Genomic DNA, 16,270 nt, shown 5'->3' on the forward strand with positions numbered 1-16,270 from the left:
CTCATTTAGACTTCGCTTACAAATGATCATTTGAAATTATTAGGTTGGCTACCATCACCGAAATGAATGCACTGACATTGTCCTAAAAAACAACAGCTGTAGAAGGAAGCTAGTCTATGTTCATACTTTTCAAATCTATTATACTTTTTCAGATACATGTATTTTATCATACACTTTATATGCTTTTAAAGTATGTATTAATGTTTGAATTTCAATTCAAATTTCCAAACAGTCACTAAATTGGCAACTCTGCATGTAACTAGTTCACAAAACTGGGGGAAGGGGGGTTGTTGGAAAAATTCAGGCGGGGTATACACCCGACCCCGTAGGGGTGTGTGTAGGGAAATCCCTGATAGCTACAGCAGATGAGGTGCCCCAGCCAAGGGACAGGACAGCAGCGTGTTTCAGCCGCTTGACCATAACCCCGCCCCCCCTTTAGAGGTTAGAGCCCCCGGTTAGAGAGGGGGTTGCTGGGGGGGAGCAGTGGGGTCTGTGGGCGGGCTCCCACCTGCCCTTTGCAACCTGAGGCGGGGGGACGGGACACGCCGGTCGTGTTCTCAGCTCCCCAGCCCCGTCTCGCCCCCCCGCGCTGCCATTGACGGGGCGGCGGGCGGAGCCGGGAGCGCCGCTGTCAGACTCCGGCGGGCAGCGAGGGAGACGCGAGCGGCAGCTGCTCCGGGAGCCCCAGCCGCGCAGAGCCCGGGAGCGGGAGCCGAGGCAGCGCCATGAGCCAGAAATGCGACGTGATCGTGGTTGGGGGCGGCATCTCAGGTCAGTGCAGCCCAGCGCCGGACACGCACCGGGGGTCCCAGCCTGCTCCCTTTGCGCGCGGATGTGGCTGGGAGCAGGGCGGAGACACTCGTGCCTGTCTGCCCTGGCCGGGGGAAGGCAGGTGCTTTGCAGCCGCCTGCGGCTGGGAGTTGCTGCCTCCGGGGTCAGCCCTGCAGGGAGAGCTGGGGCAGGAAACTCTGCTTCTGTCGGTGTAATTGCGGGGCCGCCTTAGCGCGGTGTGGGGCTGGCCACTGCTTCTTTCCGCCACTCCTCTCTGGAGAGCTGACATTTGTCAGATGGAGCAGCCGCTGCCGTCATCCCCACGGCTCACCTCCGTCTGGCCTAGCGCCGCTCCACAAGTGCAAGGGGGGGTTTCAATGCTTGGTAGTAGGACACCTTGTTTAATGGCCCAACACTGACCTTAGCTCATTACCCAAACTAATGTACTAGAATTTAGCTCGTTATATGCATATCATCTGAGCACCCAAACCAGCTACCAGCACTTTCTTCATAGATCAGCTCTTTGGATGGATTAAATAGTGCACATTGCACACGAACAAACCTGACTTTCTAGGAATTGCATTTCTGAAGCTGGGAAGGCTTATTATTCAGGTAGGCTAGGAAAAAAACAAGAGGGGAAATCTGGCACCAAATGTCTTCTTGTCACAGGCGTTTGATGCAGCAACGCATTGTGTCAGCTAACCTAGAATACTTACAGTTTATCACTTATTAGCTCACTAGAGCTAAGTTAATGGAAATAATACTTTTTGCAAGAATTAATACATGTGGGTAACAAAGAGTATGCTCACTTTCTTCATGAAAGAAGTATAATTAGAATATTCACTACCCCTGAAATGTGGCTGCGGTTGAGCGTGAAGCATGGGTGAAGGGAGGGGATTGCTTCTAGGTTTGCTCTGTTACTGAATTTCAGTAAATATTGTATTAAAAAGGAAATGGAGCACCCATAAGTGAGATGATGATGATGATGATGTCTAACACAGGGGCTAATCTGGTATTTATGCAGCTTTTAGTCAAGCACACTCTCACTGCAATTGCTGCAAGGCCAGCAGGATTGAAAGGTCTGCTTTGCCATAGGTTTAATAATCACATTGTTTCTTAACACTATTATCAAGTTCTAGTTACATTTTGAATCAAAATAGCACTCTCCTGTGGCAGGACTCTATAGAACTCAATAAAGAATTGAGAGCTGCCCTGAAAACCACATAGCACTTATTTCTACAAGCTGTCTAGGGAGGGTGACCATCAACTATTCTACCCTCTACCTTCCCACCCCTTCCAGGACTGCATGCTAGTGCTTCCTCATGGATCTCTAATGTGCTACATACATTTTACTTCAGACATTACCTAGGTATTTTTCTAAAAGCAGTTGATGGATGCCCCTGTTATCATGTTGATTGAAGATGATTGGAGAGCTGTTGGCATCGATTTTATGGATTAATGAAAAACAAAGTTGAAAGTAGAGATGGACGAACTAGCTCTTATGAAATACAGAGCTGGCTCAAGGCTTCTCTTGTTTTCTCAGTCAGACATTTCAGGATTGGCAAAGGAGACTCTCTGGTCAACCTCCAGTGCTCATACCTTCTAGTAGAGACCTGCTGTGGGGTCCAACGTGTTTGACTGTTGTTAATAGACCCCAAGCAATGTTGCACTCACCTTTTGTGCACTCGGGGATGCCTCTGTCAAGGAAACCCCTGAACATGCAAAAATGTAACTGCAATGGTGCCCAGGAGCCAGCTAAGTGAATGCCATGCTGTACCCTGCAAGGCGTTCTGAACATGAGGAGTAAAGCTGTCCTACAGCAGCAGAGTGAAACATACAGCTGAAAGGGTATTTATCATTGTTATTAGTATGGGAGTGACTATACTAATGCCTGTGTTCAATCTTCAAGCATGACCCATGTGAACTAGCTTTCTTCAGAAGTCTGAGCAGGCTCAGCATGAGCCGAGTGCTCATGCAATTAATAAAATTGCTGTGCTTTCTCCAAACAGCATGACTGCTTAGTTCTTCCTAAATGCTACAACATAGACTATTCCTGCCTTTCAGAGTAACAGCCGTGTTAGTCTGTATCCGCAAAAAGAAGAACAGGAGTACTTGTGGCACCTTAGAGACTAACAAATTTATTAGAGCATAAGCTTTCGTGGACTACAGCCCACTTCTTCAGATGCATCTAGAATGGAACATATATTGAGGAGATATATATATACACACATACAGAGAGCATAAACAGGTGGGAGTTGTCTTACCAACTCTGAGAGGCCAATTAATTAAGAGAAAAAAAACTTTTGAAGTGATAATCAAGCTAGCCCAGTACAGACAGTTTGATAATAAGTGTGAGAATACTTACAAGGGGAGATAGAGTCAATGTTTGTAATGGCTCAGCCATTCCCAGTCCTTATTCAAACCGGAGTTGATTGTGTCTAGTTTGCATATCAATTCTAGCTCAGCAGTCTCTCTTTGGAGTCTGTTTTGCTACCCAAGATCCATAAACCTGGATATCCTGGACGCCCCATCATCTCAGGCATTGGCACCCTAACATCAGGCTTGTCTGGTTATGTAGACTCTGTCCTCAGACCCTACGCTACCAGCACTCCCAGCTATCTTCGAGACACCACTGACTTCCTGAGGAAACTACAATCCATCGGTGATCTTCCAGAAAACACCATCCTGGCCACTATGGACGTAGAAGCCCTCTACACCAATATTCCACACAAAGATGGACTACAAGCTATCAGGAACAGTATCCCTGATAATGTCACAGCTAACCTGGTGGCTGAACTTTGTGATTTTGTCCTCACCCACAACTATTTCACATTTGGGGACAATATATACCTTCAAGTCAGCGGCACTGCTATGGGTACCCGCATGGCCCCACAATATGCCAACATTTTTATGGCTGACTTAGAACAACGCTTCCTTAGCTCTCATCCCCTAACGCCCCTACTCTACTTGCGCTACATTGATGACATCTTCATCATCTGGACCCATGGAAAAGAAGCCCTTGAGGAATTTCACCATGATTTCAATAATTTCCATCCCACCATCAATCTCAGCCTAGATCAATCCACACAAGCGGTCCATTTCCTGGACACTACTGTGCTAATAAGCGATGGTCACATCAATACCACCCTATACCGGAAACCTACTGACCGCTACACTTACCTACATGCCTCCAGCTTCCATCCAGGACACACCACACGATCCATTGTCTACAGCCAAGCTCTAAGATATAACCGCATTTGCTCCAATCCCTCGGATAGAGACAAGCACCTACAAGATCTCTATCAAGCATTCTTAAAACTACAATACCCACCTGCTGAAGTGAAAAAACAGATTGACAGAGCCAGACGAGTACCCAGAAGTCACCTCCTACAAGACAGGCCCAACAAAGAAAATAACAGAACACCACTAGCTGTCACCTTCAGCCCCCAACTAAAACCTCTCCAGCGCATCATCAGAGATCTACAACCTATCCTGAAAGATGATCCTTTACTCTCACAGATCTTGGGAGACAGACCTGTCCTCGCTTACAGACAACCCCCCAACCTAAAGCAAATACTCACCAGCAACCACACATCACTGAACAAAACCATTAACCCAGGAACCTATCCTTGTAACAAACCCCGATGCCAACTCTGTCCACATATCTATTCAAGTGACATCATCATAGGACCTAATCACATCAGCCATACCATCAGGGGCTCGTTCACCTGCACATCTACCCATGTGATATATGCCATCATGTGCCAGCAATGCCCCTCTGCCATGTACATTGGCCAAACCGGACAGTCTCTACGCAAAAGAATTAATGGACACAAATCTGACATCAGGAATCAAAATACTCAAAAACCAGTGGGAGAACACTTTAACCTGTCTGGTCATTCAGTGACAGACCTGCGGGTGGCTATATTACAACAGAAAAACTTCAAAAACAGACTCCAGAGAGAGACTGCTGAGCTAGAATTGATATGCAAACTAGACACAATCAACTCCGGTTTGAATAAGGACTGGGAATGGCTGAGCCATTACAAACATTGACTCTATCTCCCCTTGTAAGTATTCTCACACTTATTATCAAACTGTCTGTACTGGGCTAGCTTGATTATCACTTCAAAAGTTTTTTTTCTCTTAATTAATTGGCCTCTCAGAGTTGGTAAGACAACTCCCACCTGTTTATGCTCTCTGTATGTGTGTATATATATCTCCTCAATATATGTTCCATTTTAGATGCATCCGAAGAAGTGGGCTGTAGTCCACGAAAGCTTATGCTCTAATAAATTTGTTAGTCTCTAAGGTGCCACAAGTACTCCTGTTCTTCTTATTCCTGCCTTCTTTCTTTGTTTTACTACCCAATCATGCATTTGTTGCACATGCAAAACTTCCATGTTGTCCACAGAAGTTTTACCTACACAAGGATTGCAGCATTTGTCTCTCATCCACTGATTTCAGTATTGCTGTGAGGGAGCGCAAGTCAAGCAGTGCTAATTTTGAAACTTCTGGGATTTTACCTGTTTGGAGGAGGAAGAGAGGTAGGAGGAGTGAAAGGGAAAGTGAAAATGTGAATTGAAAGCCCTGAAAATGGGCTAAATTATTTTAAGATATTCTAAGCATCTGTCCAGAAAAGTCCCATTAAAATCAATGGAATTGCTCATGTGTTGAAAGTGAAGCACATGCTTAAGTCCTCAAATCAACCAGGAACTTATTCCATAACTAGGAACAAATAAATAAATCCGTGCACTTGTTACAAAGCAAATGACAAAATCTAACTTTTAGACTATTTGCTTTTTATATCTTACCCACTTAGGATTTTTTTAACCATCAGATTTAAGGGGTGTAATTTACAAATTGGGCTTCTTCCATATGCAGTGTCACTTTCAGAGGCCTTCCTAAGTAGTGTTCAATTGACTTAAAAGTTATCTATTTGTACAGACTACTTTTTATGGCACTTGGCACTAGATTCATTGACAAAATTATCCAAATGTAAGGGGACTGTTGCCCCCTTACTAACATTCAGTGGGGGTGTTTTGGTTGCTAGCTCCCAGCACTAAAAGGGGAAGGGTCGATGGCAAATCAGGAGCCTGAGACTGACAGTCCCCAGGAACAATGGGGAGAGGCCAATGCTCCAGATCAGCCTGATTGACAGGGCGGGCAGGCTAATCAGAGAGTCAGGAGGCCAGGGGGGGTCCCGTCCTCCATGTAAACTGGAATGGCCTGAGTCAGACAGAGTGGGGCTGAGCTAAGGAGAGAGCAGGGGCCCGAGCTAAGCTGCTGGAAGCAGAGCTGCAGCCCCAAAGCCAGAGCCCAGCCCAGAGGGAGCAGAGCTGCAGCAACCAGAGCCAGAGAGGCCAGACAAGCAGCCAGGGAGCTGGAGGCAGAGCAGCAGCAGCTGCCGTGCTGAGGCAGAGTGGAGCAGTCCGGAGCTGGGTGCGGGGCTGGAGCAGTCCGGAGCTGGGTGCGGTGAGCAGCTGGGGAGAGGATGGGGACCCTGGGCAGTGGGCCCCGCACAGGGAGACGCCTCAGCCAAGAGGCTCTGCAGGCCAGACTTGGAGGGGGATCATAATCCCGACCGGGCAGGGGCGATGCTGGGAAAAAGGGTCCTGCCACCTAGAGCCTGAGAGCATGTGGCCACCACCAGAGCAAGTGTCCAACTCACAGTGTCTCTGCAGCACAGCCAGGGCCTGAGAAGGAGCCTGGGACCTACAAGAAACAGACTGTGAACTGCCCTGAAATTCCAGAGACACTGTTTGTGATGTTCCCTGCCACAGAGCAGGGTGATGTGTTTCCTTTAACCTTTCCCATTTTTCCTTATTTAAAATTAATTGTTAATTAAACAACTTGTATTTGCTTTAAATTGTATGAAATGATCAGTGGGTCAGGAAGGTGCCCAGTGCAGAGAGAGCACCCTAGCTCCTGTCCTGGGTGACCACAGCAGGGTTGGGGGTCGAGCCCCCCAGGAATCCTGGGCCCAGCCTTGTTGGGGTTACGAGGACTCTGCCAGACAGGAGAGTGGAAGGGGAGTCCTCAAGGGCAGGGAGGTCTCTGGGTAAAGGAAGTGGGAGCGAGGACTCAGATCCTTTCAGTAGCCCACTTCACCGGGATAGTGCATGTCGAGGACTCTAACCCAGACGGCATGGTTCGTTGTCTGACCGCAAAGAGACAGGCAACACCAGCAAGGTCCAAAGACAAACTCTTTATTGAAGAGTGCACACAACAATAGAGAGCGGCCCGTCTCCAAAGAGAACCAGCCCCAGTTTTAACAACTAGTAGGGTTATATAGACAGTTCCATCGCGTCATAATTAAAACAACCCAACCCTCCTTTATTAGTTAGAAAGCTTCTAATATTCATGCATATCTAACTTCTTTGACACTACAAACAATTCGTGATGCCTCAGCAACTTATCAGCTTTGTTGTCATGCACCAGAAACTAGGAGAAAGGAGGGAGTTAAGAACAGATGAAGAATAGAAACAGGGAGTGGAGACTACAAGTCTCCATGTCCAAACAAACTGTTCCTAGCACTTCTGGTACAAGAATGCGCCCCCCCCCCATCTCGTTCTCTGCAGCTCAAGCAAGCATGGCCTCAGGTTTCACAGAGAGACAGGAATGGCCCAGCAACTACTGTTAGCCTAACTTTGGCTAAGCTGGCCAAACAATGTTCTATACGCCATACTTTTTGGCCTAATATGCAGAAGCCAGGAAAGTTCCCCACAATAGCGGGAGCATTCCCCCGCTTACATAATACCAGTTCCATGATGAGTACATTTTATTAATTATTAAAAGTTCCAAATACTTGATATGTCTGCAGTTTTCTGTTAGCTGATTTTTTTAAACTGTCAGCAAAAAGAAATCACCAGTATTTTGAAAACTAAGAATGATTCTGAGAATTTGGCTAATTTTTAACTGATACCTTATTTCGCACTGAAAGGCTATTATAGTACATTTTATTGTAGTTTCCAAATGAAACAGATTTCAGTAGCAAGTTTTTAGACAGCATCAATGCTATGGGTCTCTTATGCTTAATGAGTGGCTTCGGAGAGTTCAGCACGACATAAACAAGTTGTTTATAATATAACCTTGTTTTTCATTGTTGCCATGGGAACATTTGTGTGTAATTCCGGTACAGCTTCTGTAATAAATTCTGAAAGAACGGTCAAAACCCAGGCAGAGACGAGGTGGTTTATGCTGTTCAAGCAACGGCTTCCTTCTTTGCTACCTGCAGACAGAAATAAATAATGGGGGTTGCAAGGAACCACTTTGCTTTGTCATTATAAGGATTAAGTCAGTCCCACTCTAAAACACTCTACCTTCTCTTGGCCAAATAACGCTAGTCCTGCACTCCAAGAGATGTTAGCAAAATAACACACACCCACACACATTCACAAAGAAAGTAGAACCAAGCAAGATATTAAACACTTCCACTCACTCATTTAGCTTCAGTTATTTCCTACCAGCCATCTTCCACCAATGAGTTTTCTATCTAGTTTTTAAAATTCTTGGGGCGGTGACCTTGTATTTATACTTGTTTGAGAAGCACCTACCACACTTTTGAATGATAAAATAATAGTTATGTCTCCATGCTCCTGTTGAGAACACCAAATAGAGTGTCACTTAGTGCCAGTTGCTGTGCGATTGTGTTGGTTCCATTGGGAAATGGAACAGATCAACTTTAAAGCAAGTCACATTACTGAGTCCAGATTTGTCCCCAATCCAGATTGGATGGGTCATTCCTCCACAAAGGCATTGCCTTCACACTACAGGAATAGCAGCCAAATCTCTTATTCTTCAGTTTTTTCATGTCTTCTGGTGAGACATCATTAGACCCACTGAGGCAAAATGCTCAGGAAATCGTCAGTAAAAGTTTGAACTATCCTTGATTTAGCAGTTATAGAAACCAGCGAAAAAGAAGGCAAAATACAGGTGGAAATGCATCATTTGTAGTGCTGATCTAGCAATGTGAGCAAACATACAAAACAGATTCCTTCCCACAATGTTTGTTATTTAGATGCATACAAATGCTTTAAAAGAATGCCTATCCATAATGCTCTAGCCACCCTTGTCGAGCAGCTCCATTTGTCTTGGCTTCTTCACATCTAGATTTAGATAGGAGATTCTCAACCTTTAGGGATGGAAAGGCTCTATTAGATCTTAGTCCACGACTTTGCCAGCTCCTTATAATTCAGAGCCATCACAGTCAGTGTCCTAGTAAGGTGAGGAGATTCTAACCCAAGATGCTACTCGCCCAGTTTAATCATTTTTACGCTCTTTTAGTATAGAAGTTTGTTGAAAAGCAAACAATAAAACTAAACAGCTGGATGATTCAGCTCCTAACTCAGTAATGAAAATCTGCTCTTTTCCATATCCTTCAGGTATAACTACAGTGCAGTGGGACGCAAGCCTCCCAGCCAGGGTACACAGACTTGCACTAGCTCTGCCTGAGCTACCACATTACAAAGAACAGCACAGATGTGGTGGCTTGGGCTAGCCGCCCAAGTCCAAGCCTGCCTGACACCCTAGGTCTGAGTTTGGGTGGTTAGCCTGAGCCACCGCCAGTGTCACAACGTCCACACTGCTATTTTTAGTGTGTTAGTTTGGGTGAAACTAGCCTGAGTCTGTCTACCTAGCTGGGAGGCTCGTTCCCAGCTGGAGTGTGGACATAGCCTTAGAGGCTAAAGAACCTATTGTTGTGGCTTGTTTGAAGATTTCAAGTAATCTCTTAATGCAATTATTAAGCCAACTAAGGAAGCAGAGGAACAGGAGGCATTAGCTCTCTGCCTGTGGGAAGAGGTAACATCCAAAATGCAATGGCTGTTCATCTTGCAGTTTTTAAGGGTCAGATTCTATTCTGAGGGTAGAACTTCTGCTGAAGTCACTGGCGTTTCTGTGCATGGAGTGACTAAAGAAATGGGCTCTATTCGGGAAGAAGTTCTCCTGAATTAAAAATGTATTCGTGAAAGCACCAGGCAGTACATTATATAATGCCGTTTGATACGAAACAAAAATTTCGCACAGGAGGTGTAAGAAAGCTTAAACTCTCTTGGAGATAGATTCGTCTCTTACTTTAGACTCAGCTGTTTGCTCCTGAAGAGACTTCTAGACAGAAAGATGGAGACAACTATGAGAAAAGCAATGGGGCTCCCATCATACCTGCTGAGAGCCTTAATTTATGTGATACCAGTGGCAATAACTACTTTGCATGTTTTCTTTTTAATCTCTTCAGAGTGTAACAGTTTCTCTAAATTTCCCAGTAGTGTTTTCAGAACAGTCTTCCTTTGCCATTTCTCGCTGTTCAGATTGCTTTAAGAATGAAATTTAGGTGGTTTCTTGGCTTTAAAAGAGGCTGGGTTAAAAGAGATTATAAATCTTTAAGCTAACATCATGGCAGAGGTATCTTTTCTTTCTCAGCATGAGAAACCTGACATATCCACTTTGTTTAAACCAAAAACTATTGGAAGAAAAAAAATCCAACCAAAATTTTGGATCTATAAGATAATTTTAGATATTTAGAGCATGATGGTACCGTGAGACTATCCTCCTCTTTCTCCTAAGACTTGTTTACTGTTTATATGATGCTTGAAGGCATTGCATACTTGCTATAGCTCTCACTATATCTGTGATCCAATAAAAATGTTCTTTATGAAAGCAGGTCAGATGTACTAGAGGTAATATATGATGATGTTCATCCCATTTATCAGAAGACTTCAGTAGAGGACAACCTGTCACTGTTCAAGGATAAACTGGTGTGTGTTGCAGCAGGACTATAGATGATATAAGCTTATTTACCTCTTTTGTCCTGGAAAGTAATTTAGACTTTCCTGATATCACACTTAGCGGGGGGTGGGAGGCGGGACGATGGCATTTTCTATCATCATTAAATATCTTTGGTGAGAGCAGTATTAATGTAAATATATCCGAAGTATAAATTATAAGATATTTATGCCAGATATTTCACTGTTTAAAAATATTAGGGTTGATGAAACAACCTTAAATGGGTGAAGCAGTCCCTGTGAGTGTAGTCCTTCAGAATGTTAATTAGTCCTTCAGAATGCCAATTATGTCGGCTCTGATACCCATTGATCCAGGGAATTTCTAGCATCATTAGATTTAATGGTCCTCTACATCCACATTCCCACTGCTCTCTTTCATCAAAGGTTCTTCCTTTTGTCCTCAGTTACCTTCATTTTCACTACAAAGTGAAATGAGACTAAATATGTGGAACCTGACATTTGGCCTCTCAATGGTTCCTTGTATATTCACAAATATGATGTAGTAACCAGCAATAAACCTTGACAGGAAACAGGACTATTATGTTGTTTCAGGATGACTTGGTAATCATGCACATGTCAAATAGGCAAAATGTGTGGGCCTGTTTCAATCAATGGGCCTGGTAGTGGATTTTGAAAATGTCTTCCACTATAATTGCAAAAGATGTAATGTCTGGAGGCTCAGATAGATGCATCAGCAGGAAAAGCTTTTACATTATCATCATCATGAAAAAGCATTCAAAATATACGACATTATTAGACAAACAATGTTCATTGACTCTGCACATAGAAAATAGAAATTACTTCATTTATGATATATTTGGCATCTACATGCTATGGTGATTGGTACTTAAAAAAAAAAAAAAAAGAATAGGTAGAAGACCTACTCTTTGTATGAAGAATTCAATGGTTATTCTTTTGGATACACATACTGGAAGAATCCACATCTTTTGTCTATCATGACTGATGCTAGTGTTATGGACTGCAAAAGCGCATAAAGGTAGAGAGATTACAGATGTGAATTATACAAGGAGGCTTCACATCATCAATCTGCTTAGGCTAAAAGCTATTAATCAGTCTCACTTCACTTTCAAGGATCAGATAATAGAACATTTTATTAAGAATGGACAACTCATCAGTGGTGTCTAACATTTTATGAAATAGCGGATGAAGCACTATGTGGAATAAGCCTTCACTGACAATGGGATAGATTAGATGACATAATAATTTTTAAATCTCTGTGTTTTTATGCTACTGCGTGGCGGAAAGACCTTGCATTTATCAGGTTTAAAGCACCTTTCTGCATTCTTACGTATGCTTGACTAGCTAAGTCGACATTACTAATCTGATCCAGATTTGCTAACAGAGCAAGATGGATTGATTTAAATCAAAGCCAGTCAATAATTTTAATTGTGATTTAAATAAGCAAGCAGGAAACATTGATATAAACAATTGATTTTAATGTTGTTTTGCATCTGTATTTTTTCATAATGTTCCTAAAGAAAGGTTCATTCTCTTTGGTTGGTATAATCATTAAAACACGTTTATTTGCAACTCAATTTAGCTTTTACACTATATTTGGCACTTCTTTTTGCCTACCAAGAAGTTACATTATATCTATATACATTTATTTAAGGAATTATATTGTATAATATACATTTTATTCAGAGTCTGAATTTTTACATTTCTTACAAAGTTAGAAAATGGTGACTGTTGCATTTCTTATTTATTAGATTTTATTTTTAATTACTTTGGATTTTTGTCAAGCTGCATTTGGATGGAAATCCGCATTCAACTAAAAATGGAGAAAAACAGCATTTTAAAATTGTTTTCTATTACGGTAGTTAAATAAAGCTAGCTTAAATGTGTTGGATCATTGAGATAAAAGTTTATCACAATACATTTTGCATTTAAGACTAACTGATTTATTAAACAAAGGAAGTATTAATTGTAGTTGGTGAATCGATGGATTGTTTCTGGTCACCATGGGCCAGATTTTCAGAGGTTTTTGGGTGCCTAAAGATGTAGATGCCTAGTGGGAGTTTTAAAAACACGTAAGCAGGTTAGGTGCCTAATTCTCATTGATTTCAGTGGGAGTAACTGATTTTTATCCACATTGAACAGAGGTCATGTGGGTTCAATAAGACCTCTGGTGGGCCATGTGATCTTTCTATCCAATTTCTCCTTTTCCTTCATCACAATATCTACTCACCACTACAAAGTTAGTATCAGTGTACATATGGTTTTTATACCACTGACTCAACTTGTTACCCCTTGGACAACAGTCTCATTCAAATCAAGCCAAGAACTAATCAGTAATATTTATTCACGAGGTTATAAGGACACTGATCACTAGACGGAGTTTAGTTTTAATATTTTCTGAAAGGACATTTTCCTTACACAGCAAAATAGCTTGCAACACGGTACTTTAATATAATATTAAAGACACAGGGTGAAATCCTTGCCATATTGAAGTCAATGGGAGCTTTGCCATTAGCTTCAATGGAAGAGGATTTCACCCACAGTGTAGAACAGGAGTCAGCAACCTATGGCACGTGTGCCAAAGGCGGCATGCAAGCTGATTTTCAGTGGCACTCTGCTGCCGGCCTGGGGTCACGGCTACTGGTCCCGGAGGCTCCGCTGCCGGTCTGAGGTTTCGGCCACTGGCCCCTTACCAGCTGGGACCTGGCCGCTGGCCCCGCTCAGGCGGCTGCCAGCCTGGGATACCAGGTGCTGGTCCTGCTCAGCTCGCTGCCGGTCTGGAGTTCCGGCCGTTGGCCCCCTGCCAGCTGGGGTCCCGGCTGCCAGCCCCACTCAGCCCACTGCTGGCCTGGGATACTGGCCGCTGGCCCCACTCAGCCCGCTGCCAGCCTGGGATACTGGTCACTAGCCCCCTACCAGCCAGGGTCCCGGCCGCTGGCTTCGCTCAGCCCAGTGCCGGGCTGGGGTACTGGCCACCGGCTCGGGGCTCTGCTCCTGGCCTCGGCCTGGCACTCTGCAGCCGCCCCCAGCTGTGGCCCACTGGCCCCAGCCTCGGGCAGTGAGGGGTGCAGATAGGGGCAAGAGGGGGCACAGTTCAGCACCCATAGACTCATAGACATTAAGGTCAGAAGGGACCATTATGATCATCTGGTCTGAGCCCCTGCATGCTGCAGGCCGCAAGACCCTTCCCTGGACTCTACCGTTGAAGTCCCCAATCCTGTGTTTTAGTGACTTCAATCGGCTGAGACCCTCCTGCTAGTGATCCCTGCCCCATGCTGCGGAGGAAGGCGAAAAACCTCCAGAGGCTCAGCCAATCTACCCTGGAGGAAAATTCCTTCCCGACCCCAAATATGGCAATCAGTAATACCCCGAGCATATAGGCAAGAGTCTCTAGCCTGACCCTTGTTGGCCATTATGCTGTTCATGTACCATTGCTTGGTTTTCCTTGGCTACTATGTTTTATCATTAAACCATTCCCTCCATAAACTTATCCAACTTAATCTTAAAACCAGACAGGTCCGTCGCCCCCACCGTTTCCCTCGGAAGGCCGTTCCAATATTTCACCCCTCTGATGGTCAGAAACCTTCGTCTAATTTCAAGCCTAAACTTCCCCCCGGCCAGTTTGTATCCATTCGTTCTCGTGTCCACATTAGTACTAAACTGGAATAATTCCTCTCCCTCCCTTGTATTAACCCCTCTGATATATTTAAAGATAGCAATCATATCCCCCCTCAGCCTTCGCTTTGTCAGACTAAACAACCCAAGCTCCTCTAATCTCTTTTCATACGACAGGTTTACCATTCCTCTGATCATCTTAGTTGCCCTTCTCTGCACCCGTTCCAGTTTGAGTTCATCTTTTTTAAACATTGGAGACCAGAACTGCACACAGTACTCCAAATGAGGTCTCACCAGCGCCTTATACAACGGAAGCAGGACCTCCCTATCTCTACTAGATATACCTCGCCTAATACATCCCAAGACCGCATTGGCTTTTTTTCACCGCCACGTCACATTGCCGACTCATAGTCTTAAAAATTGTTCCAGGCCACTGGGATATTTTTAAGTCCTGGTTTACTGCTTATATCAGGCCACGTGGAACAGCGTACTGCGTTTGACCTTGTGTGTGCCCTCTGTTGCCATTTCCCCCCCCCACTGAGTTGAGGGGGACATTTGACAAAATGTCAGCTCCTAAGAAAGCAAAGTTAGATGTCTGTTAATTTCAGCCTTCATGAACAGACACATTTGGATTTATTCAAAAGAAGGACCGTGCTGTTTGTGCTTTCTGTTGTGAAAATGTTGTTTTTCGCACATCAAGTGTTCAACGACATTTTGAAATGAAACACGAGAAAACCTTGCTTGATGAAGCAGACAAGACTGAATCGATCAAAAAGGCAGTAGCAGGATATGAGAAGCAAAGCAATGTTTTTAAATGCTTAAGTGAAAGGAAAAATCAAGCTACATAAGGAAGTTACAAGATTGCACAGTGCATTTCAAAAAATGGAAAGCTATTTACAGATGTGGAATATATAAAAGAAGTTTTTCTCAGCAGTTCGGAGGTTTTGTTCAATGATTTGCCAAATAAAGATACGATCATATGTAGAATAAGAGAACTGCCTGTCTCTGCCAGAACAGTTGAGAGATGCATAAGTGAAATGGCAGAAAACATTAACGAAAAGCAGACAACTGCATTAAAAGACACAGCAGTGTTTAGCGTTGCAGTTGATGAGAGCATGGATATAAACGACGTTCCACGTTTGGCAGTTGTTGGAAGATATTGTGCTTCCGATGAAATCCAAGAGAAACTTTGTTGCCTAAAATCCCTGCATGGCACAACAAAGGGGGACAATAGAGTGGAAAGTTTTGTAAACCATTTTGAAGAACGAGGAGTTGACATCAGAAAAATATTTTGTGTCACAACAGACGGTGCTCCTGCCATGGTCGGAAAACAGAAGGGATTTATAAAGTTACTTGAAGATCAAACTGTATCATCCATCAAGAAAACCTGTGTGCTAAAATTTCTAATTCAGAGCTTAATAATGTGATGACTACAATGGTGCAAACTGTGAATTTCCTTGTTGCTCGATCTGCTTTAACTCACAGACAGTTTCAAGCACCGCTAGTAGAGATGGACAGTGCTTATAATGATATTCCACTTCACAGCAACATTCGGTGGCTAAGTCGTGGCAAGGTTTTGGTGCGCTTTGTAAACTGTTGTGATGCAATCAAGGCCTTTTTGTCGGAAAAAGGACAAAACTACCCCAAACTGGATGATGATAAATGGCTGTGTAAGCTCATGTTTCTAACTGACATCACCGCTAACCTAAACGAACTCAACCTCTGTCTCCAGGGTGCAGGGCAAATGGTTCTGGATCTTTATGAAGCCTGGAAGGCATTTGTTGTAAAACTAGCAGTTTTTTCTCGGGATATTCGAACTTCTACTTTCCGCTACTTCCAACACATAAAAGAGCTATCGACACGTTGCACTGTCAGTGTCGATGAGATTGGAATGTACATGCAAGAACTGGAATCAGAATTTTCTAACAGATTTCAAGATTTCCAGCGATTTTGGCCCAGTGCTTTCTTTTCTAATTAAACCTGAAAAGTCCAGCAAAAGCGACTTGGATTTGTCTGTATTTCAGTGGATGGGTGTTGAAGATTTCGAAATGTAGCTCATTCAGTTAAAAAGCTTAGAATTGTGGGCATCAAAGTTTGGAGATCTGCGGAGTGCACTTGAAGCA

General features: G+C 43.8%; 1 protein-coding gene across 1 annotated transcript in view; it reads left to right on the forward strand.

Moving 5' to 3' along the window:
* Window positions 1-551: 551 nt before the first annotated feature.
* The window catches only part of LOC128823303 (amine oxidase [flavin-containing] B-like), an 82,784-nt gene continuing 67,065 nt past the window's right edge, over window positions 552-16,270 (forward strand). The window contains exon 1 of the mRNA XM_054005547.1: window positions 552-771. Coding sequence (XP_053861522.1) covers window positions 726-771 — 46 coding nt within the window. The 5' untranslated portion in view covers window positions 552-725. The remainder of the gene's footprint in view (window positions 772-16,270) is intronic.

Source organism: Malaclemys terrapin, chromosome 1 (assembly GCF_027887155.1).
Source record: "Malaclemys terrapin pileata isolate rMalTer1 chromosome 1, rMalTer1.hap1, whole genome shotgun sequence".
In the NCBI taxonomy this organism is placed as follows: domain Eukaryota; kingdom Metazoa; phylum Chordata; order Testudines; family Emydidae; genus Malaclemys; species Malaclemys terrapin.